This window comes from Tyto alba, unplaced genomic scaffold (assembly GCF_018691265.1).
Source record: "Tyto alba isolate M040663 unplaced genomic scaffold, T.alba_DEE_v4.0 Super-Scaffold_18, whole genome shotgun sequence".
Classification (NCBI taxonomy): domain Eukaryota; kingdom Metazoa; phylum Chordata; class Aves; order Strigiformes; family Tytonidae; genus Tyto; species Tyto alba.
Window position 1 is genome coordinate 12340757 of NW_024881280.1, and position 26561 is coordinate 12367317.

The following is a 26561-nucleotide window of genomic DNA, read 5'->3' on the forward strand; positions in this document are numbered from 1 at the left end:
AGCAGCCATATTATGGATAAGAAAAACAGAAGGTCAAAACCACGTAGTGCGGAAACGCACTGTGCTCTCCCATTATACAACACAGCATGTCAATGTCGTGTCAATGTTAGTCAACAGAAGAGGGAAGGGAGAGAAGGAAAGAACTTTATCACCCCTGCATCCCTTGATAAAACTTGAATTACCAAAGGAGCCTGCACTGCTGCTGTATGTACTGTTCTTGTTCTGAGGCTAAACAAAGGTTTCCATTTTCAACAAGTGTCATGCTGGCACATTTTGCCACTTCAGGCCCTTAATTAAAATCAAGGAATGAGAGAAACAAAGGAAAACAACACGCACACTGAGCACCAACACATTTTAACTCATTCTTGGGTTAAAAGGTGAAAAATAATGGTGGCAGAGAGTTTAGACACAACATGATAGCTCCATTAATAAGCTGTTACTGCTACAAAAATCATCATACCATCTCTTACATAGTCCTGATTTCAGATTATTGTTGAACTATGGCTCATACACAGCACTGAGAATCTTCTGTATTTGCAGGAAAATTTAGCAAGATTACAACTATTCCACATTTCAAAGACTTTTCAAATATTTTAAACACAAGAAAAAAATATACTGAGAACATATTTTATTATTACTTCTACTTCATAGTCAGCTATGCCTTTCTTTTCAGAGGAAGGTCATACAGAGCAATTCTAACAGACGAAGAAAAACACAAGTACTGTGATCAAGAGCATTTAATGAGACAATGTGCAACAACTTCGTGCCAAGAAGGAAATCATAAAGATGAAAAATGATGCCTTTCACTTCCAAATCTAGTTACCAAATTTCAACTCTTTCTGACAGAGGTAGGGAGCGATATTCAAGCAACAAACTTCAGAGATACTTTGGCAATGGACGGAGCCAACAAAAGCCACAAGCACAATTCCAAAATTACTTAATGGGCTGCGCTTTGCCCCAGTTCCTATTGACAAAATTATGAAGTAAACACATCAATCAGTGTTAAGGCATTACAGCAAAGTTATTTGCTACTCTCTGACATCCGATTTAATCTATCTTCAACTTCTTTCTCTTGTGCATTGAAATGAGTTGCAGAAATAATGTCAGTTTTAACCACTGCTTAGTTGTTTTTGCCACCAAGCTGTTCTTGTATTGTCAGACAAGCCTGAGAGGGCTGCTTGCGATCAACCAGAACAAAGATAAGCTGACCATAACTACCAGAAAGTGCAACAAGGCAAGAAAGAGGGGAAATACCCATATTATACAAAGGAGAAAGTCTACATGCAATTTTCATGCATTTGCTGGAAAGACAAGCATTGCTTTACAACATACATTTGGGTCTATGCACAAACTAAACTATAAATAGTAAACCTCTTTGCATCTGTCCCTGACTGAGGGTACTCTGACTCTTCTTTGCAAGTGGGGAAAGCTGAAATTATATTACTTTGCAAACCTTGATTCAGAATTATCTCCTCTTCTTAACACAGTAAAGTCCTCACTATTACCCCCAAAATGTGTGCTTGTCTCTAATTCTGTGCAGAAAAAAGAAAGATGAAGATGTAAAGTAGTATATGGCATCATATAAAACCTCATATTACATTCACAGAATATTGAGCACTGCAGTTTGAGGCACTGTACTTGAAAACCAGACAAGCATAATGCAAGGGACAAAGACTGAGTATTTGCTCTCCTTCATTTGCAACCAGCAGTTTCTCTTTGGAATGACTGATAATCATTAGATAAGACCAAATTTATAGCCTAGCCTGTGTATTAACTCTAGCAGCAGCTTCAGAAGACTGAGAAAATAATGCTCTAAATGCATGTGAATAAAAGTACAATGCTGAGGAACAAGTTACAGAACTGACATGGCTCAAAAATTTATTCCCATCCCTTAGAAAGTGTCAGATCCTTTTAGTTAATACACTTATTTTCTTTTAATTTATAAAAGGATTTGCAGAGAAACTGAAAAATAATTTTGTTCCCAGACTATTTTATGTTAGACTTGATAACCTGACTCTCGGAGACCCCTGTATATCAACAGAAGACTGCAAGTTACAATGTGGATTTGTGTCAGTGTAGAGTTTCAGTTCTGATAGAAGGGATCTCTTACCTTCAGACAGGGACAAATCATCAGCTGGAGACACCAGGTCTGCCTGGATGGCAAGGCCATTGCTCAACGATGTGGTAATCTGATTCGTCAAGATAACCTGCAAACAGACAGGCAGAGGGGGAAGGGAAGTGAATTTTTACAGCTACTGGAAGGCAGAAGGCAGCCCAGGCAAGGAGTGGAATCCTCCAGGCAAAGCATCCAGACAACCCTTTACTCTGACCGTGAACAAATTCAACACTTAGAAAATTTTGAACTACCTGCAGAAACTGAAAGAGATAGTTGCAAGAAGTGTAGGAAAAGGGATACTGTTAAAAAGATGAAATACTAAACAACAGTGTGGTGATACATACAGCCACCTAAAATGAAATTACTGTTCTGAGGAGCTTCATTCTTCAACGAACAATTTGACAGTCATTACAAAAATCATAATTTTCTTCATAGGTAAACAGGAAATCTATTTTCCTAGTTATTTCCACACAACTTATACACTTCCTTCCTTTGGCTGAAACAGTGCCATGGAGAAAGGTGCTATTGGGATACAACTCCTCTGGTCTGAAGCACAAGAGAAGCAAATGTCACAGGACTATCTCTACACAAGAGGATTCTTCAGTGTTTTTCAGGATCACAAGATTCTGATAAACAACAGACTGTATTACACACACATGCTCTCCTCTGACAGCACGAGCAATGGTTTTGATTGCAAGAGATGAACAGTTTCCTGCACCTTTGTACACATACTTTTTTCTAGTAACAGAAAACATTAAGGCAAACACTGCAAACACCACAGAGAGAAGAGCATAGGTACAAACACAATTATCTCCTAATGCTTTGGATCTCTAAGCACCTGCACTTTCTGCAATTACAATTGGTCTCCACTTTGCAGATTGACAAAAACTTCAGAAATTACTTTTTAAATTTTTTTAATAACCAAAATGATCCTACTTGCACTGAGAACAGACGCCACTCCAAATTCTCTTTGAAATTAATGGCCTGTCTTCAGCTGTATTTGACATGGGAGGAAGGGAGAAAGGAATCCTACAAGGTACTCCGTGGATACAGTTTCATGATGTTACTGGAATAAATTATTGCCATTGATAAAAGGAAGAGGAATTTCTCTGCTCTTCCTTCCACTGTTCCTCTCTCCCTCTGATCATGGCTTCCTCCTGCTTTTCAACACTTTCAGTAGTATGATATGACACACTCCCCGTTTTCCTTTTCTATTTCAAGATCCCATATAAGCTATATCAGATCACTGAGTTGTAACTGCAGTGGTGCTGCTGTGGGGCACTGCATCTTCTTCAGGCAGCAAGACATGAGCTACCAACAATGTGATGGAGTCTGCGACCTTTACCAAGACCACAACTCTTCCTCCCAGCTCCCATCAGCCCATCCAACTCTGTGCTTGCCAACAGGCACAATGGTGCCTGAGAGCTTTATGGACTGCATCAACAGGACTAAACTGAAAAGTTTGTAAGTCAAATCTTCACCTACTCAACAGGAGTTCAAGACCTTCAGAGCTCCACAGTGATGCCCCTCATGCTCTTCTGCTACTGATTCCAAGCTCTGGACAAACTTCAGCTGGCTATCACCATCCTGACCAGTTTAACCATAGGGTGCACCTTTTGGGAGTGGGCATTATGACCACTGCAGTGAACACAGACATGGAAGATAACAGCCTTGTTTGGTCTTGCATCTAGGCTGAGGTTCTTAAGGTACAACTTGTAATACTGCCAACAACAGTTGGCAAACACACAAGAAATGCATCACGCCCCAGAGCTTCTGCGTGCACCTATGAGCACACAAAAGCACGCAGGAAAGAACCTGGCACATACAACCTCTTGCAGCCACTGATGGCTGTCCTGTTCATCTGATTATAAGGTAAGATGATTCAATTTAATAATAAAGAAGAAAATTTATTTAAACATTTAGTAAAAACAACAAAGAAAAGTCACTTTTTCATTTCTTCTTGCCAGAGTACTTCCATTTTAGTGAGTTCATCCTTGTGATAAGTTGAACATAAAAATTGTTTCAAGGCAATCGAAAGCAGTAGGCAGCCAGGAGTCAGGAGGGATAAGGAACGGAATGTGAAACCTGTCCTCCTTAACACTGTTTTCACCATGTCACAAAACCTATGGCTTCACTTACCCATAGAGGCTACTCTGGCAACCAGGCACAAGATACACCAACAACATGGCACAACACTGAAGCTGTTCCTCGATCTGGTACTAGAAAATGTGCCAAAATAGAATACACTAACAAACTTACAAACACACACACGTATTGGTGGGGTATGAAGTTTTCATTGGCACACTTTTGCAATGATCACATTATTCACAAGTGTCAAAAGCTCTATAAGCAGATCAGTCATCCCAGACCTGTGCCAGATAATCTTTGTACTGTGCCATCACGTATTTTATTATTTATGCACCACATTTTAAAGAAAAGCTACCGTGCTTAAGGGTCTTTTTTGAAAGAAAAAAAAAAAAAAAAAGACCTAAGCACAGCATATTTCTTATTGCACTCCTTCAAAGGAAACTAAAGGCTTCAAAAATCAAAAGAAAAATGAACAAGAATAATGCAACTGCATTTTTTTTATCTTTCAGATTTTTTGGCCTCTTCTTTAACCAGGAACTCCACAGCACTGTTAGCTGTATTACCGAAAGTATTCTTCACCCTTTATGCTTAACTCCAGATACGCTTCTGAACTTAGATTTCAATTTCAGATGTGTCCTGCAATAACTATTCAATATGAACAATATCCTAGACACCCTGTTATACTGTTTAAAAAAATCAGTTTAAATATGCAGAGTCTTACCCAAGTAAATGTTCCTCTTTGGCTTGCTTTGAGGATGGGAATTAAGTGTATTCTTAGTTCCATGACTTCACTGATAGTTAAACATTTGCTTAAATATGTGTTTAAATACTATCTTGAATAAGCACACTTTCTCTGAGATGAAGCCATATGCATGTACAGAATGCTTATTTTGGAATTAACTGAAAATTATTCTTCATCTTTGCAAGTCTGCAGAGCCAACATAGAGATTTGATTCTCCCATAAGTACAAGCCAAGAGGCTGTTAGCTAAGCACTAAATGTGGCATCAAATTCCATCACACTTCTGCAGCCTCATTTACTGCAAAATTATTCCATCAGGTATAGGTACTCGCATTATCAACCAACCAATATTCATCTCTGTGCACCTACCATAATATAGTTTAAATCTTACTCTGCAGGTGTGCAGAGTGCTCCAAACTCTGACTGGCTCCAACAAACTACAAGTTACTAATAAAAGGTAAAAAGCTGGCCCTTACTCAGCTCCAGTTCCGAAGAAAAAAGCTAAAGCACTCAGATTTAGAGAAGTCCTCTGAGTACATACATCTATCTTCACAACTTCAATCACATGCCCTTACTGGAAAGTGCTAAGTTTTTTATTTTTCCCAGAGTAAAACTTTGGTCCTGAATACTGTGGCAGTGAATAGTGCCATTCAAACAAGGCCCTATGTTTTCAGCAGTCCCCAATCCTGCAGATATTCAACTTGAAGCCCTGAATGTTCTTCATCGCATGATTCCAGTGTCACATCTAAAGAACATGTTAACTTTTCCCCAAAGTCTCCTTCACTAACCTGAAAGACATGTTTACACTCCATTCTGCTATCATTTCAAATGGCTCAACATATTGAGAGAGTTGCAAATAGGCGTCTGGGGGAATGGTTAACCCTGAGTGTGATATGAAGAGGACATACAGGCAAAGGAGATCTGGAGTGGAACAGCTGTGTGACTTTCTGGCAAGTAAACACATTTGTGCATGGACAGAATCAGCTGAGTCTCACACATTGCTTCATACATGTGTGCACTGAATATAACGCTAGTTCTGATCTTAATGATGCCATGTATTACAAATCACCAACAAGAAGGTTAGAGTACCTCCCTTTGGTCTGCTAGGTTGCCACGCTTGAAAAACAACTGCCTCTCCTTGCTCAACAGCTCCTGGGAACAGGCTGGGGTCACAAGTCCAAGCAGACTTACTAGAAAGAGTGCCTTGCACTGAATTAGCAATAGCACTTCCTCAACTTTTCATTGGAGATCTGCCATTAACGTACAGATCAGATTTACCCTGTTTAGCACAGGAGACCTGCCAAGTCCTCTGTCTAAGGAGGTAAGGCAAAGTTGCCTCTGTTGTGGTTCCTTTTGACAGACACTGGACATCATTCCCAGCCAAGCATAGCTTCCACTTACGAGGTTCAATGTCAGTCATGTGTGTTATCTTCCAGCAGAACACTCAACAGTGAGAATACTGCTGTATGATATATTGTTATCATATTGAAATAGACAGTATTTTAAAATACATTGTATTTTATTCAATAACCAGTATTTTAAGAGGAGCTCCTATTTCCAGCATCAACTAATGGAACAAGGCATTTTCATTACCACTAAGGCACTAAGAGTCAGAAAAAACATTACACCTCTTCACATACAACTTTGTCCTGATGTGTGAAACAGGTAAGGAGGTTGTGTTACTGCTGTTTCTGCTTTGTGATGAGCAAAGAGCGTAGGGCTTCTTCAGCCAGTGACTGTGCATGAATGGAAAACACACTCCCTCTGCTAAAAGAAGAGGAAAAAAAAAATATATGAAGAGGTCAGCTAGACAGCTCAGTAACACTGGAAATTTGCCCCATACAGTCTCCTATGGAGTTCAGTGAACCACTGCCTTTAACCTTTCAGCCTATTCACTTGCAACTGGTTAAGCTAGCTATTTAACAAGTGAAAATTTACAGTCCTCAGCCTTCCAATTCTGACAGAATTACAAACACTGTAGAAATTCACTTAGATTCAAATTTCCAAATCACTTCTGGGAAAAAGTCTACTACTTAAAATACCACACAATTGACTGACCACACAATTTCCCAATCTTATGAAGATGTTTACTTCAGCATAGCAACCTTAAATTGTAAAATAACCCCTTCTAACCATTAGAAGTGTTATGACAGAAAGAAGAATCCTTTTCCTTACAGTCAAAAAACCTGGAGATAAACACAAGGAGACAGTGGGAACACATTTTCAAGTTCCTAATTTTAGACACCTTAAAAAATACCTACTCTTCTTATCCCTTCCCCAATTTTTATAGGTGCTGATACCTGGAAAATAACAGAAACTAGACATTCTCAAGGAAAATAGCGTTCATATCCTAGACAGGTCACTTCTAAAATTAATCCAGAAGTCAACACCCTGTTTATAGTCTCTTGAAATCTTTACATGCTGCTGTGACAACAGAATCTCTTTCCACTGATGTGACTTCAGCAGATGCCAGTTTTCTGGAAGCACATTAGAAAAGTAAAAATACTTATTTAAGGTGCCTAAACTCTCAACACCCCCATTTGTTGGGAACAGCACAATTCCTGCGTATGTGGAAAGCCCCTACAGGTCCTGGGAGAGAGTTGGCCTAAGAACTGAAATATGACTGCTTTACACAGAAGAATAAGCAAACCAGTTTTTGTTTGGTTATTTACACAGTACAATTTTTCAAGTACTCCTCCTGCCCTTCCTAGGACCACACTGAAACTACTAAATCTGGCTTTGTCATCCTTGTAAATCCAGTTGAGTAAATAAGTCATTTTCTGTAAACTTGTGGTCTCAGCCTCCTTGTTAGTTTATTGCAAAATTAAAGGGAGCTCAGCACAGAACTACCAATCAGTAACCAGCAAAGGTATAAAGTCTTCTGGTATGTACCAAGAGGCGAAAAAAACCCACTCTCTCATGAAATGTCTGTTTGTTAAAAGAACGGAGCAGAATTCCCCATTTTGCATGCAACACTATTTAGGAATTTATTAAAGGCTTCCTATTGAGCTGGGAGAGCAAGCACTTGGACACTTGCAATAATTCCAAATTACTCCGCCCTTATTAGTCCATGTATTTTGTGGTTTTCACTGTACTCAAGCAATGTCACTAGAGAGCACCAAGTATAAGTGACAGTCAGTGGGGCTGCGATGCTGACTCAGCATGCTGGAGGAGAAGGAAAAGAAGTTTTACTGGTCCCCAGCCATTCTTCACAGGGGTCCCTGGGGAGGCACCTCTCCCTTTCCCTGAAGCACCGAGCTTTTAAGGAGGCACTCAAGCAGCCAGTAACAGGTCGAAACAATGGTGGCTATCGTGAAGGCACTAGCGAAAGGAAAGTGCACCAAGCAATACCACGAAGCCAGATGGGGTAGGCAGCAATCCTGGAAACAGAAAAAGGGAACAGTGAGAAAACTGGGGTGAAGCAGCACACTTCAAACAGCTGTGAGAACTACAGACTTCTCCTTGGGAACCTGTTACAGCTCCTCGGGACTGGCATCGGTCTGCCCAAGGAAGAACCCTAAACCACCACCATCTGTCATAGCAACAGGGTATTTGTGATTTTCTTCTAAGCTATGCAGTGAAATAGCTTTTTCTTCAACTTCTGTTTCTTCAGGGACATTTTCTTCAGCATCAGTAGCCATCTGCCAGAAAAGCTGTCAAAAATTGTCAAAGACCTCAGCAGGACTTGTACCTATTATTCACAAGAAAGAAAACTTCCTTAAAACTGAGCATGTTCAGTGAAATCAGGGAGTTACAGACAGGAAAAGGGAAAGACTGAACTGCAATACTGAGAGTTCCTATATAAAATGAGTTTTAAAGAGAGAATTTCAAGCGTCTACAGCTACTGGGCACTTGAAGCTGGCTACTGCAGTGATGCTCCACTGGGGCTCACCGCACAGGACAGCGGGCTACTCCGGTGAAAAGCCTCTGCACAGCTGAAACAGTTCTGGGCTCCAGGACCAAACCAAACATATTTATACCACAACTAGTACCATGACAGGAGATTAAATATATATACATATCTTCGTTCTTAGAAAACGTAAACTACTTTGGCTCATACAACCCAAATACAGAAGAGAAAACCCAACAGTTTATCATCTCGAATCCAAGAAAATCACCACACCCACCCAGTACTCATCCCACTTGGTGTCCCACACTCCCAAACTGAGTGGCCACCGGCCCCAGCATCTGAGGTTTCTGTGGGGAAGAATGAAAATAATGTCAAGTACTGTACAGAGCCCAGCCATTGCAAGCAAAAAGCCTTATAATAAATTAAATTCCCATGTTCAAAGTCAAACACCACTTCTGGTGTTTATTCAAGGCATAACTAACAAAGATACTCAGAAGTACCTTTACATGTTGTATTAAAAAGGTTCTAGCTAACAAAGAAAGCACGAAGCTCCTTCACTGCAGGCGTAAGCAATAGACAAGTGCTCACATTTAACCACTGTTGCTAATCCAAAGGAGTTGGAAGAAAAAGTACCTGTTGCAGGCAGCTTATTTATACATGACAGAGGCATAGGCTGTAACGGTGATGCTCACATTAGAAGGCAGTAGATGGATGTTTTCAGACACAAAGGCATAGCGGCTACCCTGACTGAAGGCAAAGAAGGGGCCTCTGTGCCTAGAGCTGCTAGAATTCACATCTCAACCAATGCCACCAGAATTTGGCATAATTTCCTTAATAATAGACACAGACACACAAGCCACTGGAAACCTATTGAGAAACATGTCTTAATCCTATAAGCAATCTAGCAACGAGTATTGCCCATGTTTCAGAGGAATTTCATATGTACCTATTTTCATCATATCCAGGAAAAAAAAAAGGGGGGGTGGGGGGCAATTAAACAGTCTAACACCACAGAAACAAGAATGCAGTCATTCTCTGGAAGGCCCACAAGCACTTTTTAAAATATTAGAGACCTATTGTTCAGGCCACATTGCTGCTAGCTGCAACCTTATTAGAACTCCTAGAACAGGACCTCCAGCTCCTGCTTTGCCACCGTATCTCTACCCAAGCTTCTCCTCTTTCCTCCCTCCGTGAGGCAATTCATAGCAGCAGAGGTCATTTTATAGTCACTGGATTTCACTGGGTATAAATAAGAGTCAGAAGAAATCAAGGAATCTTTCAGAGTCTGGCCACTGTGTTTACATCCAATTTATTCTGCTTTGCATACGAAAAGTACAAAGTTATGCAATTCTATTCCATAAGCCTTCTGGAGAAGTAAAGCGTCTATTCACATCTCTGCCAACTGCTTAAAAATAATCACAATGAATTAATAAAATTTCCACCAGAAGAAAAAAAAAAAAAAAGAAACAAAACAAAACAAAAGCATGCTGTTCTCAGGCAGCTACACGTCTTCAAGTTGAAATAGCTACCACCCAGCGATAGCCTGAGGTCTTTAGCCTTTCCTCCTCTGTGAACAAGGAATGCAGCCAACACAAACTGGAACCTTCAAAATCCACGCCGCAGCACCCTCGTGCTGCGCTGCTCGGCGTGGAAGGTTTGTGTGCCTGGAAGGCCTTCACATCCAGTAGCCAGCGCGGACCTGTTTGCAGAGACATGCGCAAGACCCCCCCCCCCCCCCCCCCCCGGCGGGATGGCCGCCCGCCTCCAGCCCCTGCCAGAGCCCCGGGTTAGTTTCCAGCAGGCCTTTCCCCCCTCCCCCCCAGGCTCCGCACAGCCACGGCTTTCGGAACCGCGCCGGCTCCCACGCGCGGCCAGCGCTGCACGGCGGCCGGGGGCTGAGCCACGGCGGAGCGCCTCGCGGGGAGCCCCTGCAAGCCACAGGCAACTCTTACAGTCAAAACCTGCTGCACTCTCGCAGAGGGAAACACCGCTGCTTGGAAGGGAGTTTTCTGATGAACACCAAATTGTCTTCTAGAAGAATAAATAAAATTACGAGTTTACAGTTCGCTCTTAGATTGCACGCTGTTCTCAGCAACCGAGCTTTGGGTTGGTTTAGTTTCTTTGGTTTTGAAGGACAGGGAAGAAACTGAGTTGTCTGGAACATCAGCAAAGTAGTACAGATCTGCAGTTCTGCTCCGGCGTGCTCCAGGCTGAGGGGGGAGCTGAGTACGTCTCCTACTCTTTAACAGGATTGCAAGGAAGTCACAATTCATGCTTACTTTTTTCTCAATGAAAAACCTAGTTTAGTTTATTGGCACTCATTAGCAAATCAGAAATGAGACTAAAGGCTCCTCCCTTTCGCTTGCTGAGTTCAGACCTTCTGCCTTGCACCTGCCCTGCTTCATCACTTCACATTTACCCAAACCTACACAAATTCTGTGACATTAAATCTCACTGCCTTCTGATGGAATAAATACATTGTTCCCCCTATTGTAGAGATAGATGCTTGGACACTAAGCAAACTGACTAGTGGACCATAAATCTTTGCTACCACTCCTAGACCCTGATTTCAAGAACAGAGTTGAAAGGGCCCATACTCACCTGAGCACTCTAGGACTCCTCAAGACAATCTAGTGTCTATCCAGAAAATTATAAATTTATAATTCTTTCTATATTTGGGGTTTATTTAAAGAGATTTTCTACACCTGTCTATAGTTTTTTGCTAACAATTAAATAGGAATATGAACTAAACTAATGAAACACTCCTTACAAAGGCCTACTTAGGGCTTATGGCCAATTTCAAGCTGATAATTAGTGTACCAGCATTTTTTATTTGATTTTGATGTTTTGAAAAGCCCCTCAGGAAGACTGTTTATAGTAATATACACATGTAGGTCTGGAGAGGTATAGCATATAAGGCACAACCCCATCTCAATGTCATTAATTCCATTAATTCCTCAGATTCCTTCCAATTAATTCCTTCAAGCCTTCAAGGCAGTGGGTCACAAGAGACTCGCTGGGTCTTAGATGCAAACTGGAACAGCTCAATGGGCTACTGTAATTTACAACTTTGCTGAACAGTTTTTAAAACACTCTCCCTAGTCCCACCTTATCCCACATCATGACCCTATGCCAACATTTTTAGAGGGAGGACAGTGTTAGTTCAGACTGCTGCTCAGTGCCTCGTGGAAGCAGCAGAAAACAGTTTTAGGATATGCTGGAAATCTCATCAACACCTCGCTGTTCAGTTCCCCTGCAAAGCATACTTCCTTGCCTGCTCTGCATCGCTGGAGCCCTTCTGTTTACTTTTTAGGCAAGCAGGATAGGACTACAGGAATATTTGCTCCTCCTTGTCTATTCATTTAACCTTTACAGGCGGGTAGCTACTAACGTCACCACCAGACGGCATTGCATGGCTTACACTGCTTTGTACTCAACATACTCTACCAGCATCACAGAAGCAGAGCAAATCTTTTCTAGCCTACAGTGATGTTAGAGATCACAGCATGCTTTACACAATTTTGTTAGAGAAGTTTTCTTTTCTTGCTGTGTTATGGTAGCTGCTGCCCTTCACTGAACATATTTCAAACAGAGACGAGATTTTTATACTTACCTATAATGTCTATCCTTATGATAGTCATGTACCTTTATTTCAGTGCATGTAACAGTCAGTAGATTTTGAGTACAGGATATCAGGGAATTTGGATATGTACCTCCATCCCCCAGTTTGCACAAGGCAATTTAACAGGTCTGTAGATTATTAGGGTAGTAACTGGTATTGCACAGAAGCCTGACAATCAAGCCAAAATACCAATAATTTTTCACAAAATGAGAAGGCTACTAAGAAAGCAGGAACAAACTGGGCACTGACAGCATTATTTAGTGCAACTAATGCCCATTTATTGAACACTGTGCCCCTGGTGATTTCAAAGTGTTCTCATGAACAAAATTCAGTCATTCTCTATAGCTGCAGTGGCTGTAAAAAAGAGTAGAAATCATCCAGAAAACAAAACACCCAGCTGCTGAAATGAAGAGCCTCTCAAGACACCATCAGTTTCACTTCCCTGCAACCCAGGGCTCAGAAATGTATGAAAGGACAAGTGAGAATGAACAGCTGCAAACTGTATGTACTACAAGCTGTAGGTACATATTAATATTACATCTTAGGTGTTTTCATATACTGAATTGCATTTGCATAGTTTTCAGCCTAACCTGCAATTTAGCAAGTAATCTATTTCTACAAGAAATATTTATAATATTTCAAAACCAAGGGTAGTTTCAGCCTCCCTTAAAATGCAACAAACATACAAAATAAACCAAGTACAGCTAAGCAAACCAGTCGGAATGCTGGGTAGTATTTTTCTGCTGTATCAGTGACTGTTTTAATAGTCAACATCTTTTAGCCTGATTGGACAGAAAGTGGAATTTTTACCATCTAGCTTTTGAGATTTGTAATGTATCAACATACCTCTAATACAGTGCAACATTTTTATGCAAAGGAAAACTGCTTGGGTGTATTTTGTCTGTCTCCTAAACCTGCAAAGTTAGATGTAAGTGCTTTAAACTTTAACAGCCTTACACTTATTATATTCAATACATTTTTATAAACTAAGGTCTGCTGAAACAATTTTTCCTAAAAAAAACCCAACAAATGCAACCTATACAAAATGTACGATGGCGCACTGTGTTATGAAGTTTTATTACCATTTTTTGAAAACTGCTATAGCATTTTAGTCAGCCTTGCTACTCAGTAGTTAGATTATCCCATGTGATTCTTCCACAAAAGCACATTAGAAGAATTGTCTACAAGTTACAGATAAATAGTCTGTAATAAAACAGAAAATGTGTGTGCATGATTGCTTTCCAAATATGTCTGATCTGATATTACCCAGAGGACAGACGAGGGTAGGGGACATAAACCAGCCAAGTTTCGTCTCTTCAATATTTTGGGGAAAAAAAAATAAATAATCTTGTGGCTCAAGATATTCTGGAATTTCAGTGGCATTGTCTCAGCCTCTGTATCCTATTCTTCTAAATCCTTTCACTGGGAAATACAGTTAGTCAGTATTTCCCCAATAAAATTGGTGTTTACGTCACATTTTAAAATGACACATTTCTATTTACCTACCTAACTCGCTTAAATTGGACTGAACTTTCCTTGGAAACATGAATCATTAAAAATCTCTTTGAAAGTTAGGACTCAATATGGAAAATGAACTCAGAAAAATGCAAGGAGTCATTTTTGTGCTGAGACCGCAGCATGACATCCCCCTTTGGCTTTGCCTAATACAGAAAAATAGTATTTGAGATTGTCTAAACAAAATCACAGACCCATGAAACTATACTCAAGCTAATTTCTCACCTCTTGGGATAACAACACTGTCCTGAAGGTCACTGCATAAATTTGTGCAAAAGGCAGCACTGTAGAAGCATGTTATCTCTTCTGTGTTGCAGGGAGGATCAGTCCTGCAGTGTTGTTTTGGTAAACCTGTTCACAAATCTAAGAAAAATCAAACTAAGAGACTGACAGTAATGACATTCCTGCAAAAGCAAATTGGTTCAAAAACAAAAGTGTTCCTTTCCTTTTAAAATTTGATATCAATTTGTTTGGGAAGTTGGTGATCACTAAGAATAACTCCACTGGTTCCACTGAAAATTACATCAGGTCTTCCTTACTGTTCTTTGTTGTTGGTACCTCAGTTTTTATGTAAATATGTGAAACATTAAAAAAATATATAGAGAAGAAGTATTTATTCAGCTATTTGGGTACACCATTATATTTACAACTCATACTGCATCTACAGAAATGTTGAGAGTTGATGTCAGGTGCATAAAAACAGGCTGTGGCACCTTCAGTGATATAGAACTTTAGGAAAACCCTGGGAATGGTACAAGATTTCAGATGTTTCACAATTAGAAAGTATCTGCTCTTTAAGAATTAAACTTAACAGGGCTAAATAACTGTTGCACCTCATTCAAACTAAGCCAGGTGAACACAGCTGGGTCAAATCTTTTGAGATTTGCTGTGCATCCTATAAACTATATATACAGGCAGCAAAGAAAAACAGCTAATGCCTTCTGGACAACCAACTGAAATTTTGCAGCAGCTCTAGATTAATTGTTCACTGCAGCTAGCAATTTTTTTATATCATCTCCTAGACTTGCTATTAAAATTCACAGGATCATGCATTTTCTTTGGACTCCATCATAACCGCTTTATCCAAAGTCTTTCTCAAGAAACCACAACCAAGCCTCCACTGTGGATTTCAGTAATAAATTGCAAAGATAGTAATGTTAGGAATGAGTTTCATTAATTTAATTTAGAGGAAAACTGAAGAGGAGCAAATTATGCTTTAGTCAAGAGAAGAGATGTGTGCCAGTAAGTCTTCTGTAGCCCCATACTTCTTCCAGTGAGGGGTGAGATACGTGGGCAAACATATGGGAAACCAGGCCTAGATTAGAAAAGTGTTTCTGGATAGGATTGAGGTGTATGAGTGAACATTGTGGGAAAAGCTGAAAAGTAATAAGCTGTTTCAGGTCAGGCTGAAAGTGCATCTTTAGATGTAGGAATGGGGTAGGAGGGTAGGAGCTATTGGATGCTACACGCCAGGACTGACATATTGCAGGGCCAACAGTGGCCCAGCAGAGACCTTCTCAGGGAAGGATAGGATGTGTTCATAGAGTTCCTAAAACAAAGATAAAAATAATTCAGAGCAAGATGCTTGGACTTCAAAGCAAGGTGTAATAGCAGAGCAGAGGGTGTGACAGGTTGAAGAGAACTGGTCAATTATATTCAAATCTTGGTAAAAACTCTTTCATGTTTAGATGGATGCTGATTTGCAAAATGCCCTGTGTGGTGTGGAGATGTTCAGCTTCTGCAGGCAGAATGGCAGTTATGACATATACCCCTTTAGTTATGTTGTCTGATTCCTGCAATCATCAAAACAAGTATCAACTAGAAAAGCATTTTCAGCAGTTGTGCTATTACTTCAAAAAAATTATTTTGCCATTGGCTACTCCTTGGGTCTAATTAAGGATAACTGACTATGGCTTGTTTCACAATAGATTGCTCCTCAAAACCTTTTTGTTTTGTTGGGGTTTTTTTGTTTGGTTGTTTTTTTTTTTTTTTTACATAACCCTTATCTGCTGTAGCAAGCCTTACAGTTCCACATATGAAATTTATATCATGTAATAGATAGCTGCCTCTTACACTTGTGTCCTCCACTTCCTCCAGAAAATTAGATATCCTCTTCTGTGTAGAAACTAGCCTGACAAGGTAAGTTCTCATTTTAAATTTTATTAATATTACTCAATTTTTATTCCAGACTAAGATTTAATGCAGGTCTTGTTTTACTGACCCTAAAGGAGTTACACCAAAGCAAAATATGATCATGGACTTGCCTCTTTCCATCTTCATCCTTTTGTTTCTAAATACATTTGCAGAGAAACAACCAGTTCATAGTTTTTCTTTTACCCTTAACTCTTCATCTCAATTAATTCTCAAGAAAGAACAGGAGGCAGCAGAAGTCCAGTTGCATGTTTTCTAATCCTGGTTCTGACACTAAGTAGCTGCGACTGCTTACTGATATAATAAATTCTTTGTGCCCTGTTGTGAGGCATAATGCCTAGCCCAGAAGACTGTTGTGGGATTCATTATTTTGCTTTCCTAATGCTTTGAATTCACTGCATGAAGGGTGATTAAAACCACCAAGTGTTCTCAGAGTCTTCCAAAGGTACAGCTGGGCAATGTCTAGATACAATTTAGCAGTAATAGTTGACTGCATTACATTCTATGTATGGGCTTGTACATCTTGTAACAAAACTACCAAACTCTAAAATTTCCCCCCAGAAAACCTATGAGCCATTTTCTTTTCACTTTTTTTTTTTTTTTTTTTTTTTTTTAAAAAAAAATCCTTTCCCTTTGCTTGAGTCAGGTAATAGACTGAAAGTATGACTGGGTTTCACCACAAGTTTGGGAACAGTAAATCTGAAAAACTACTTGTGGCATGTTGTACTGTAAAGTATTAGCACTATACTTAAAACAGAATGAAAGAAACAAATAGTTGCCAGCTTATTATTTAAATGTCAGCTGGGACTCTGTGAAGAACTTTTGGTCTCTCTTGAGCTTAATGAGGGTGTTTTAAAGAGCTATTTTATAGAGTGGGAGTATTGAAGAGTTCCAGCACAGCAAAGACACAAAGTAACAGCAACACAGCACATCAAATCAGGCCTGTACTAATATATTTTCTGAACTGGGTAACTCGGATCTTTTTTGTGCCAGTAAAAGGCAAATACCAGCTATTCTTCAGGGTGTTACAAGACCAACAGATACAGACCTCACGCTACTTTCAAAATATGAAGTTCAATAAGAAGATGGATATATTGGTATAAGAAGCATGAAAAAATACTCCGCTCCCCTCTGCAAAAGCACAGGATGAGAGAGACACACAAAAAGAGCAGGTGATAAGAAACTCCATCTCAGATGTTAAAGCTGACCTTTTTAACAGGCTGGAGGAAACATCAGAGATTACCTAGATTTCAGTCCAAATTCCATCTTAACAGCAATTTAGGCTTCTGAGCAAGAAAGGAATTGTTACTGAGGAAACTGCAGCCTGAAATGGCTTCACCAAGAGCTGAGTCTGCACTGGAGTTTCAGATAGAAAGGCAAGAGGCATGAATAACTACGGAGGAGGTATGATTTATGAATAACAAACACAAAACTTCCTGCAGGAATGCAAACTGCCTGGAATACTAACAGCAAATATAAATGGGAGGAACAGAACTGACACGTCTAGAACATGGCAGGGCACGGAGTCCTGGAAGCTGCTGCTTTGGAGGCAAAGAAAGTGCTTCAAGTACAAACAGAAGAAATACTAATAGAAATACGTAAATAGAAGAGTCATTCTCACTGTGCAAGAAGCCATGCCTCTTGGCAGTACAAACCGTTAAATTGTATCTGCAATGACCATCGCTAGAAAGATCCACCATTCATTTTGTCAGGGTTTCTATTCTGATTACAAACCGTGAGCCAGTCTCAAGAACAAATGCAGACCCACTGCAAACCCACAGACCTAAATACTTCTCAATCTGAAAAAAGGCTGGATCTGAACTTTATGGTTCAATCCTGTCTACACAACAGTACCTGAAGAGGTGACAGTAGCCCAAAGTCCACAGACAGTACTAAACTACGAGTTTTTGTGAAACCCATTTCTGATGTTCTGTCGGGATGGCATTGGATTCAGGTGCTAAACAGATTATCTAGATATAGATAGTTACCAATTCCACCCCGCCGGCATGCACCATTATCTTTTGGAAACCAGAAAAACAGAAAGATGTTTTAGGCAAATGAACAAGGTCAAACAATGTCCATTCTTTGTTCTCCTTTGAACTCATAGCACTTTGGGGATATAAAGAAAGGGTTGATAAGCCTTTACATAGGACTATATTCTTATTTGATTTCTGATTCGTGTCATAAAGATTCAGATTCTCTCCAATCTTGAAGATAAACGTTTTTTCTTAAGCTACTATATCATTGAAATAACTACAGTAACAGGGGCACATGAAAAACCTCAGACAACCACTACTGTGAGATTCATAATGAAATCTTCAGAATTTGTAACACAAAGTAAGAAGTTAACTAAAAGTGATGGGTCTGTTTGTACTGCAAATCCAATTTACCAAGAAATCTAGCCATGACACAGTTCAATTTTGAAGCCTGTGACTACAATTTTATACATACACACATACATGCAGTATGTAGGGGCACAGTGCTCTTTGCCCCGGGTAGGGATCATGTCAGAAGGACTGTCCAGGCACCCTACTTCAGATCGCTCCCTTCCTACCTCCTCTGTCCCAAGCCAATTCAGAACTCAAAAAACCTGCCTTGCAGTGTGACAGTTTAGGCTGGAGAAGAGCAGTGCAACTCAGCTCCATGCTAGCACAACTATTCCTTCCAAACTAGGAGCACAACATTCAAACAGAGGCAGAAGAATGCAGCAGAGTTATGCTTGTCCAGTACTGGAAGTGTTTTGCTAACCCTGCCACTGTGCCTTCCTGGACAGCTGCTTCTTTGCCTGTATCTAAAAGTGGCCATGCAAAAAAATGGAGAAAGTATTAACTGAAGCAGAAACTACCTTCAGAGTGAATAAGTAGTCAGTAATATTAACATCCTAATACCTTTGAGTAATGCAGGATGGTAATAATTAAATGTGATCTATATATTCATAAAAGCAGTTATTCAAATCATATATGTGTATATATATATCTATGAGATGCACAACAAACACACAGAAGCAGAAGACAGAAGCACATTACCCCCAAAAGTTGTAGTAAAGCCTAAAGTGTTAAAGAGTTTGGAGAAACTGCACACATAACCATTTTTTTCCGAAACAACCTGAAACTTTTATTTCAGCATAGCGCAAAGCAAAACCTCATAGCTCTCCCTAGGCTTTCCACTTAGCTTGCTCATTTTATTCGAACATGGAACTCAAATAAAATCCAGAGGATTGAAACAAAAGGTTTTTCAAAGTGCCCACTAATCTAAAATACCTGAGCTGTGTAAAGCACAAAGCTCAGGTTTGCCATTACGTTCTCTTTTCTAGAAAGAAAATATGAAACTACACAACAGTCTGTTGGAAAGGGGGAAATAACACTGAAGGAAGATGTTTTAGCTGATGGCTTTAAAAGTCAAAGAAAGATAATTTTCAGCAGAAAGAGTTCAGAGTCAGCCTGACCTAAGTTGTTCAGGCTGGTATCTAACAGCATCAAATTTGGGACTATGTGGCCATGCAGGAAAGGAAGAACACATTCATTTACCAAAAAGACCAGGCAGAACACAGTATACTCTTACCTAAACATTCAAAAATAACTTTTTAAGTAGTGTTTTCAAATAATGAAATGAAAGAAAGAATGATGGCTCTGACTAAAGAATGACTTTATGCTTTTACGATTTGGTTTATCCACACAGAACGTTTTGTAGCTGAGTAATCTGTGAAGTAATTCTCTATTAGAGGCCACGTGACAATGCTCAGTGTCAAACAGCTTTAAAAAAGCAACTGCAGACTGGCAAAAAAGAGAGCAGGGTTATGTATACTGTTACCGTCTACATCAGATTTTCACAGAGAGGTGCGTTCTGATTTCCTTTTTTTATTACTGCGAGGAAGGACCATTGAGAGGATTATTATTATTATTATATTCATATAATCTAAATAGGTAATAAACAAGGTATTAATACCATGGAAATAACTTCTAGATACCTTGAAATTATGGTAGCACAGGCCTATCTTAACACTTTCAACTACCCAAGGAAAAGAGTGCATATGGGGCTGAACAGCGAGGAAGCAATACCACCAGAGGCAGAGAATGGACCTACAAATCATCCTTAATTGGCAAAACAAGTATGAGTATGTGCTATATAGTATATATAAACAGCAAATCTGACATGTCTAGGACATTGGATGTGTACTACATAGTCTGGGACATGCAGTGCCCATTTATTTGGAAGTTAGGCAGCTAAGACATCCTGCATGTCCTAATTTCTCTCTCTCCCTCAGAGTTAAGAGGCTTCAAACCAGAAAAAGAGGACATGTTGGGGAAAACCCAGATAAATCACATCCCTGCAGAAATTTTGCACATCTCCACGCCCAACTGCATTTCACCTGCCTCTGACTGGACACTGAAGACACTGGAACAAGCTGATAGGTAAAACTAGAAAGTTACTCTAATTTTCTATGTATTCTTGGATGAAACAAAGTTTAACACTGCCAGGATAACCATTGATCAGGGAATAGTAGTAAGTGCCCCAAGAGCTGTATTCCAAAAGGGACGTATCTCTCTTCATTTCCTTCTCCTCCTCCCAGCTGAACATCACCATTTTGTACCCATGCTGTCACTGTCACTTTGGCCTTTACAGATTTTGCTTCCCATCAATTATTCTTTTGACTACACATACTTTCAGAAACATTATTGAAACAAAGATCAAGCATTTCAAAACACGTAACTAGGATTGGAAGCATTCTTTTAACATAGGTTTGATTACAACTGGAAATCATTAAATCTGCATATCACCGTAATCAATAACCAGACAAAGGCTACCTCCCTTCAGAAACACCAAGACAGTCTTTCAGTTCTGAAAGACAAGGTTAAGACGTTCACTAAAAGCAGCAGAAGACTTCAAAGAAAGAGTCTAATCAGAAACTTTTCTAAAATTTCTTCTCAGTTCTTTAGAGATGGTAAAAGCTCAGGCCCAGGAACAGCTAATAGTACAGCATTCACACATATTTGTAGAAAACAAAACATCAGAAGTCAGAGAGACAAAACTAAAGAACAATCTGAAAAAGTATTCTACTCAAGGCAGCACTTAAGCGTGTACTCAATTTTAAGTATATGCTTAAAACACTAATTAAAATATGTTTAAGTGCTTTCCTGAGTTGAGGCCAAAGAATTCAATCAGATGTAAATGGAAAACATTTGGCAGTATTCATAGTGTTCTACTTAATATTGCAATGCAAAAGGGTTATTAAGAGACAAAATGCTGTATGAGGCACAGGCTGCATGTTCTTCTAAGGGGAAGTTGCAACTAGCCTGGCTACTGCAGTACTGAACTGCACACAGTCATAAAAATTCATACATGAAAATTATAGCTGAACTGGAAGATGGACAGGTTGAGATCACAGAAACAAGGTGTTTTCAAGCAAGGAAATATTTTAAATATCCACATTCTCAAAAATAGATATAAATGTACCACACCTATATTAAGAGCTTAAAGGAAATGGTGTCAAACTAGAGGATGTAGCAATACAACAGGATTTATGACAAGGAAGTCCTGACCTTGTGCAATAAGAGATATCTAATCACCCAACCTCAGCAAATCCTTCACTGGGCTCTTTTGAATCCGGGGAAGGAGGACCACTGCCAGAGCCAAAAAGCAGGCCAGAGCAGCTAAAAAAATGTTATTGAACAAAAATCAGTACCTGGCCACAGAGGAGAAACTAGGTTTTGTGTAGATCAAAGTAATGTTATACTGAAAGAATAGCAGAGAACATACTATATTGTTTAATCTTCATGAATACAAACCCAAGCCATTAGAATATAATGATATTACAAATAGAGCTGTATTTCTCTTCCACACTTCAGGAGAAGGACACTGAGCATACAAAGTTGAGACTCATAATACTAATACTACTAAAGATAATGAAGTCTATTAAGATTATTATTTTTAATTGCTTCACTTACAAAGTGTAATCAAGAGTCAGCATTGAGCATTTTAGACATACCTGGCATATCCAGAAAATATCACAAGTATATAACTATCTGATACTAGTGCCCACAGTTTGAAAATTTCAGAAGCTAACCCAGTGATACTAAATTCAGAAGAGACAGATGAAGTTAAAAGCATTTCAGCTCAAAAGTAAATTCTAAAGCCTTCAGTTTTTACAGGAGGCTTATATCTCATAAAACAAACAGCCCTAGTAATAAACAGAGTGAAAGATTTAAATATGATTTTCAAAACAAAACTAGATCTTAGAAAATTAACATTCAGACTAATATATCTGATGCAGAAAAAAATAAAGTACAGCAGTCAATATATAAAAGTGAAATCTAGAGAGCTATGATGGAATTGGAAAAACAAATAAACAAAGACATAAAACCAAATAAATTCCTGAAGCATGTCTAAAGCAAGTAAACAAAGAATGTGCTGGGAAGAAAAAAAGAGGAAGGGGGTAAGGTCCACTTAGGGAAACAATATGTTTGTGTTAAATAAGTTCTCAATGATAAAAACCATACACAAATACTTATCCTGATCTCACAACTATTTTCAAATAACAGAGATGAGCAAATGCCAGGAACAAGGGGATCAAAAAGATACTGAAGTGGCAAGTTAATGAGAAGTGCATCAACAGGATTGCCTGGAAAACACCTCAGATTTCTCACAAAGCGGATGAACTCCTTAAAAATCCACTGTAAAACAGCTGCATCGGAACACACACCAACACACCCAAGTTCTTCTTCTCACTGTATACAGGCACCAACTTTTCCCCATTTGTACACTTACTCTCTGAACCATTACTGTTTTCCGCAGCACAAAATAAAATTCTCTCATATGCATTGGCATAAAACGCTCATCTGCAACTCCCCTATTCTCAGGCCTTGCTAGAACAATGTGATGTCATTCAGGCTTACATATCAGATCCTAGATATCTAGGAGTTAACTGTTGTACAAGTTAACACTTGTATAGTGCATTATTGCATGTGAATATCTTACATTTAAATACATGCACTGTATTGTAAAAATCATTTGTATGTTTGAAACAGCTGTATTAACCTTTCAGGTTTTGCTATTTGTGTAGGTAGGCCATTTCCAGCCACTGCAGATAATACCAAATGCAATCTGAATAGGCAGTAATTCTTCCATAAAACTGTTTTAGACACATTTCAAGAATAAGAAAACACACTACTGGCATAACTACCGTGTATGTGTTCCCTTGGGAACATCTCTATAGGTATCCATTATGGGGAAAAAAAAAAAAAAAACCAACCAAACCACAACTCTATGATTTCTAGTATCTTTTCTATGCAGAACAATCACTATATGAGAATGTAGTTTCACATATGTTTTAAATGGTGTAAAATGACACTGAAATAAGAAGTTATCCTGCCTTCTCCTGTCTCTCATTTTCATCTCTAAAGTGCTGCCTGTTCCATGCAGGAAAATGTTTGTGTGGTCACAAACCAAACTGGACTAAAGAACTGATGCAGTTCCCCAGTCTGGATGGAGGGAGGATGGGATGACTCCTTTCAGCAGCCTTGCTGTGTTACTGTGTGTGTGCAATGTTTGCAGCATTGCAGGATAAAAGAGTCTGCCCTAACGTAGAGGTCATGTCAGCAGCAAAACTAATAGGATAATATCCCACCACTACTATGATCTCAGACCTTTAAAGGAGAACAAAAATTGTAATTGCTCTTATGTTAGGCTCTTCTCCATTGCTACAATGAGGGAAAATACCATTACATTACATCCTTGTTTCTGGTCCTGGTAGTTCTCAAAATTTTACATCAGCCAGCCATGACTGAAGAACTGGCTGTAGCCCAGTGTATACCTCAAACTATCATACTGTTTGAGAAAGGTTAATGAAGCTCTTACCTAATAGGGTGTCTATTTGTCCTATTTATTTTAAATGGTATTGTCTGGCAGTGTTCATGATTTTGAATGCTGTAACTTTTCCCAGGGAATTGCAGAGGAGAAAGCCAATGAGACATCAAATGCAATTCACAGCTGTACTCTCCCCATTCCCCAACCCGCAAGATACATCTTTCACACAGTCTTTAGTCTTTGATTGTTGAAGAACCCTAGTCAAAATTTACTAGTAATTTCCCAGGGAGCTTATTTCTTCCAAGATGACAGCAAAAGTGGTCTTCAGAACAATACATTCCATAGCAATATGTTTACATAAATGCTTTTCTCTAAAGGGAAAGGATTATATGCATGTAGTATTTACATAGATACACTTACTCTAAAAATACCATTTGCTACACTTCAGCTGGTGATGAACACACATGCCTGTTCTGCAACAGCAAGGTCCCGCACACAAACTCTTCAAAAACCTTCTTAATAAGCATTTAACTATTCTACAGGAGCAAAAAGCAAACAATCACATTAAAAACTGAAGAAAACCCTGTAGCATGTGTTTGGGAATTGCCTGTTACACTCTCTGTTAAGACAACTAGAGTAGCAATTGGTCACATCTCACATAGATGCATCTGTTTTTCTCTTTAAGTTCATTGAAAGAAGCTGAGCATGCCAAGAAACCAACTTCCAGTGAAGTTATTCTGCCACCTGCTGTTGCTTTTATGGATATACTAGATATTTTAATGCAAATCTTTTCAATTAAAAAAAAAAAAAAGTAAAAAAAAAAAAAAGAAAAAAAAAGTAAAAAAAAAAAAGGGGGATACTTCCTTATTGGAGAAAAAAAATCTGATTATTGACTATAAACCACTAATATATTACAACCTTCTTCTGTTGACTTCTCAAGTGTGTGACCCAAAAGATGCTTATTGCCAAGGTGGAAGGGGTCAGGGGTAAAAAGGACAGCTCGGTGCAAGGGCAAAGCCTAGTGGTTTAAAAAATAAATAAATTATAAAGCCTCATAAAACAAAGTATTTTAATGGATCTTCCAAAATTCACACAGGAAAAACTGTCTAAAAGCCTTATTGTTATCCCAAACACTGCTGGATTATAGTATCAAAGCAATTAAAGAACAGATTAAAAGAATTACTGAAATTCACCAGCCTAGTCACTGAGTGGGGGAAAGAGAAAATTTAACAAGTGTTACTGAAAAGGTAACTCCTCTCACACCTTCAGTTCTAGCAGTAATACAGCTGAGGATTTAGCAAATTTGAGAAAGTCCCTTTCCAACAAGCCCATGACAGTGAGACGGCCACCCCAGCCTTGCTGCTGCACGCCATGCCAGCCCCAGCAGACACCGCTGATGTTCAGGACAGCAATGACAAGTGCCACCCCCTCATCTCAGGCCACGCACACCTCCTCACGGAACTAGAGTGGGTACTTCATATATGGTGTCCTTATGTTGCTCGTTGCTTTGCACACTCTTAAACGTTTGTCTCCAGCACAGGCAGGTAGCAGTAGTATTTGAAGAGTTTAGGGAAAAGACTGAAAAAGAATGGGATGCCCAATAAAACTGAGGAGGGAGGTCAGGGGCAGGAGAGTGACTCGGTGAAAGACCATCCACCCACTTGCAAACTGGCTTCAGATTTTTGATTACTGTAATTCATGAGAAATACCATTCCAAATGCTACCCAAACTACAGGACAGGAAAAGCTCTTCCAGGAGAAGGAAGCCCTGACTCCACAAAATGAACATCCATGCAACAGTCTGCTCCATCCCTTACCCTATCCTGCAAAGGTTTTCCTGTATTAACGGGCCAAGAGAGCCATGGGTGGTCTCTCATCCAAACAGTATTGGACTAAACTTGCTTAGGTCACGAGACCAGAGGGGGATCACAAGACAAGGCAGCATGGTTAACCACTCTTTGTATTAAACAGACATATTCGGTCTACTCTTCATTTAAAGCACTACAAAAAGCTTGTTCCACCTTGCAAAGTTTGGCAGCTGCCCACTGCCATTCACAATGAATATTCAGTTGTTCCTTCAGGCTCTTCAGCTCTTTGATATCCTATTGCCTGTTACACATTAGACAGGCGTACACCCCCTTTTTGCCAAGCGGCACATGCATGGCAGCTTCTTTGAAATGAAGCCTCCTAGCAATTTTTGGTTTTCCCCTTGGTCAAGTACAGAGATTAGTTCTCAAGACAACAGCTCTGCGCCCCACCGCTAGTGCTTCTCAGGGCAGCGCTCGAGCAGCCCCCCCAGTGACAGAGCATCTCACCCGCTGCAGGGAGCCCCCACAGCTGCGCGCTTGCTGCGGTGGGAACGGGGGGAAGGACTTGTTGGCCGAGCTAGATGAGCTCAGCAGTATTTTTGCCTCTTGCTTCCTTGATTTCTAGTAGATTTGTCTCATTGCTGAGCCCAGTGAGCAGACCTGCAACATTAATTACCACTTTTCATTTAAAAATGAAATTATATTCCTAATTTGCATACCATGGCAAGGAGATTTTAACGGGATCTTGAGGCATTTATATGTGCCCATTCACTTTGATCTCCATCTGTATCAAATAATTCATACGTGCTGAGTATCACTAGCCCTACATTTTGAAGCAGAATAGCAAAAGTGATTGAAAGATAAGCAAA

At 39.5% G+C, this 26561-nt stretch overlaps 1 protein-coding gene across 10 annotated transcripts in view; it reads right to left on the reverse strand.

The window, feature by feature from the left end:
• Positions 1-26561, reverse strand: part of RAD51B (RAD51 paralog B) — a 448074-nt gene that overhangs the window by 261938 nt on the left and 159575 nt on the right. For 8 of the 10 annotated variants that reach the window (XR_004405956.2, XR_004405957.2, XM_042790959.1 and 5 more), the window contains exon 8: positions 2111-2207. Coding sequence is in view for 8 of the 10 variants with exons in the window: in XM_042790959.1 (XP_042646893.1) it covers positions 2111-2207 (97 nt within the window). In the remaining 2 variants the exon portion in view is untranslated. Of the gene's footprint in view, positions 1-1444; positions 1533-2110; positions 2208-26561 lie in introns of all 10 variants that reach the window. The other 2 variants (XM_032984683.2, XM_032984682.2) reach the window with 2 other exon arrangements.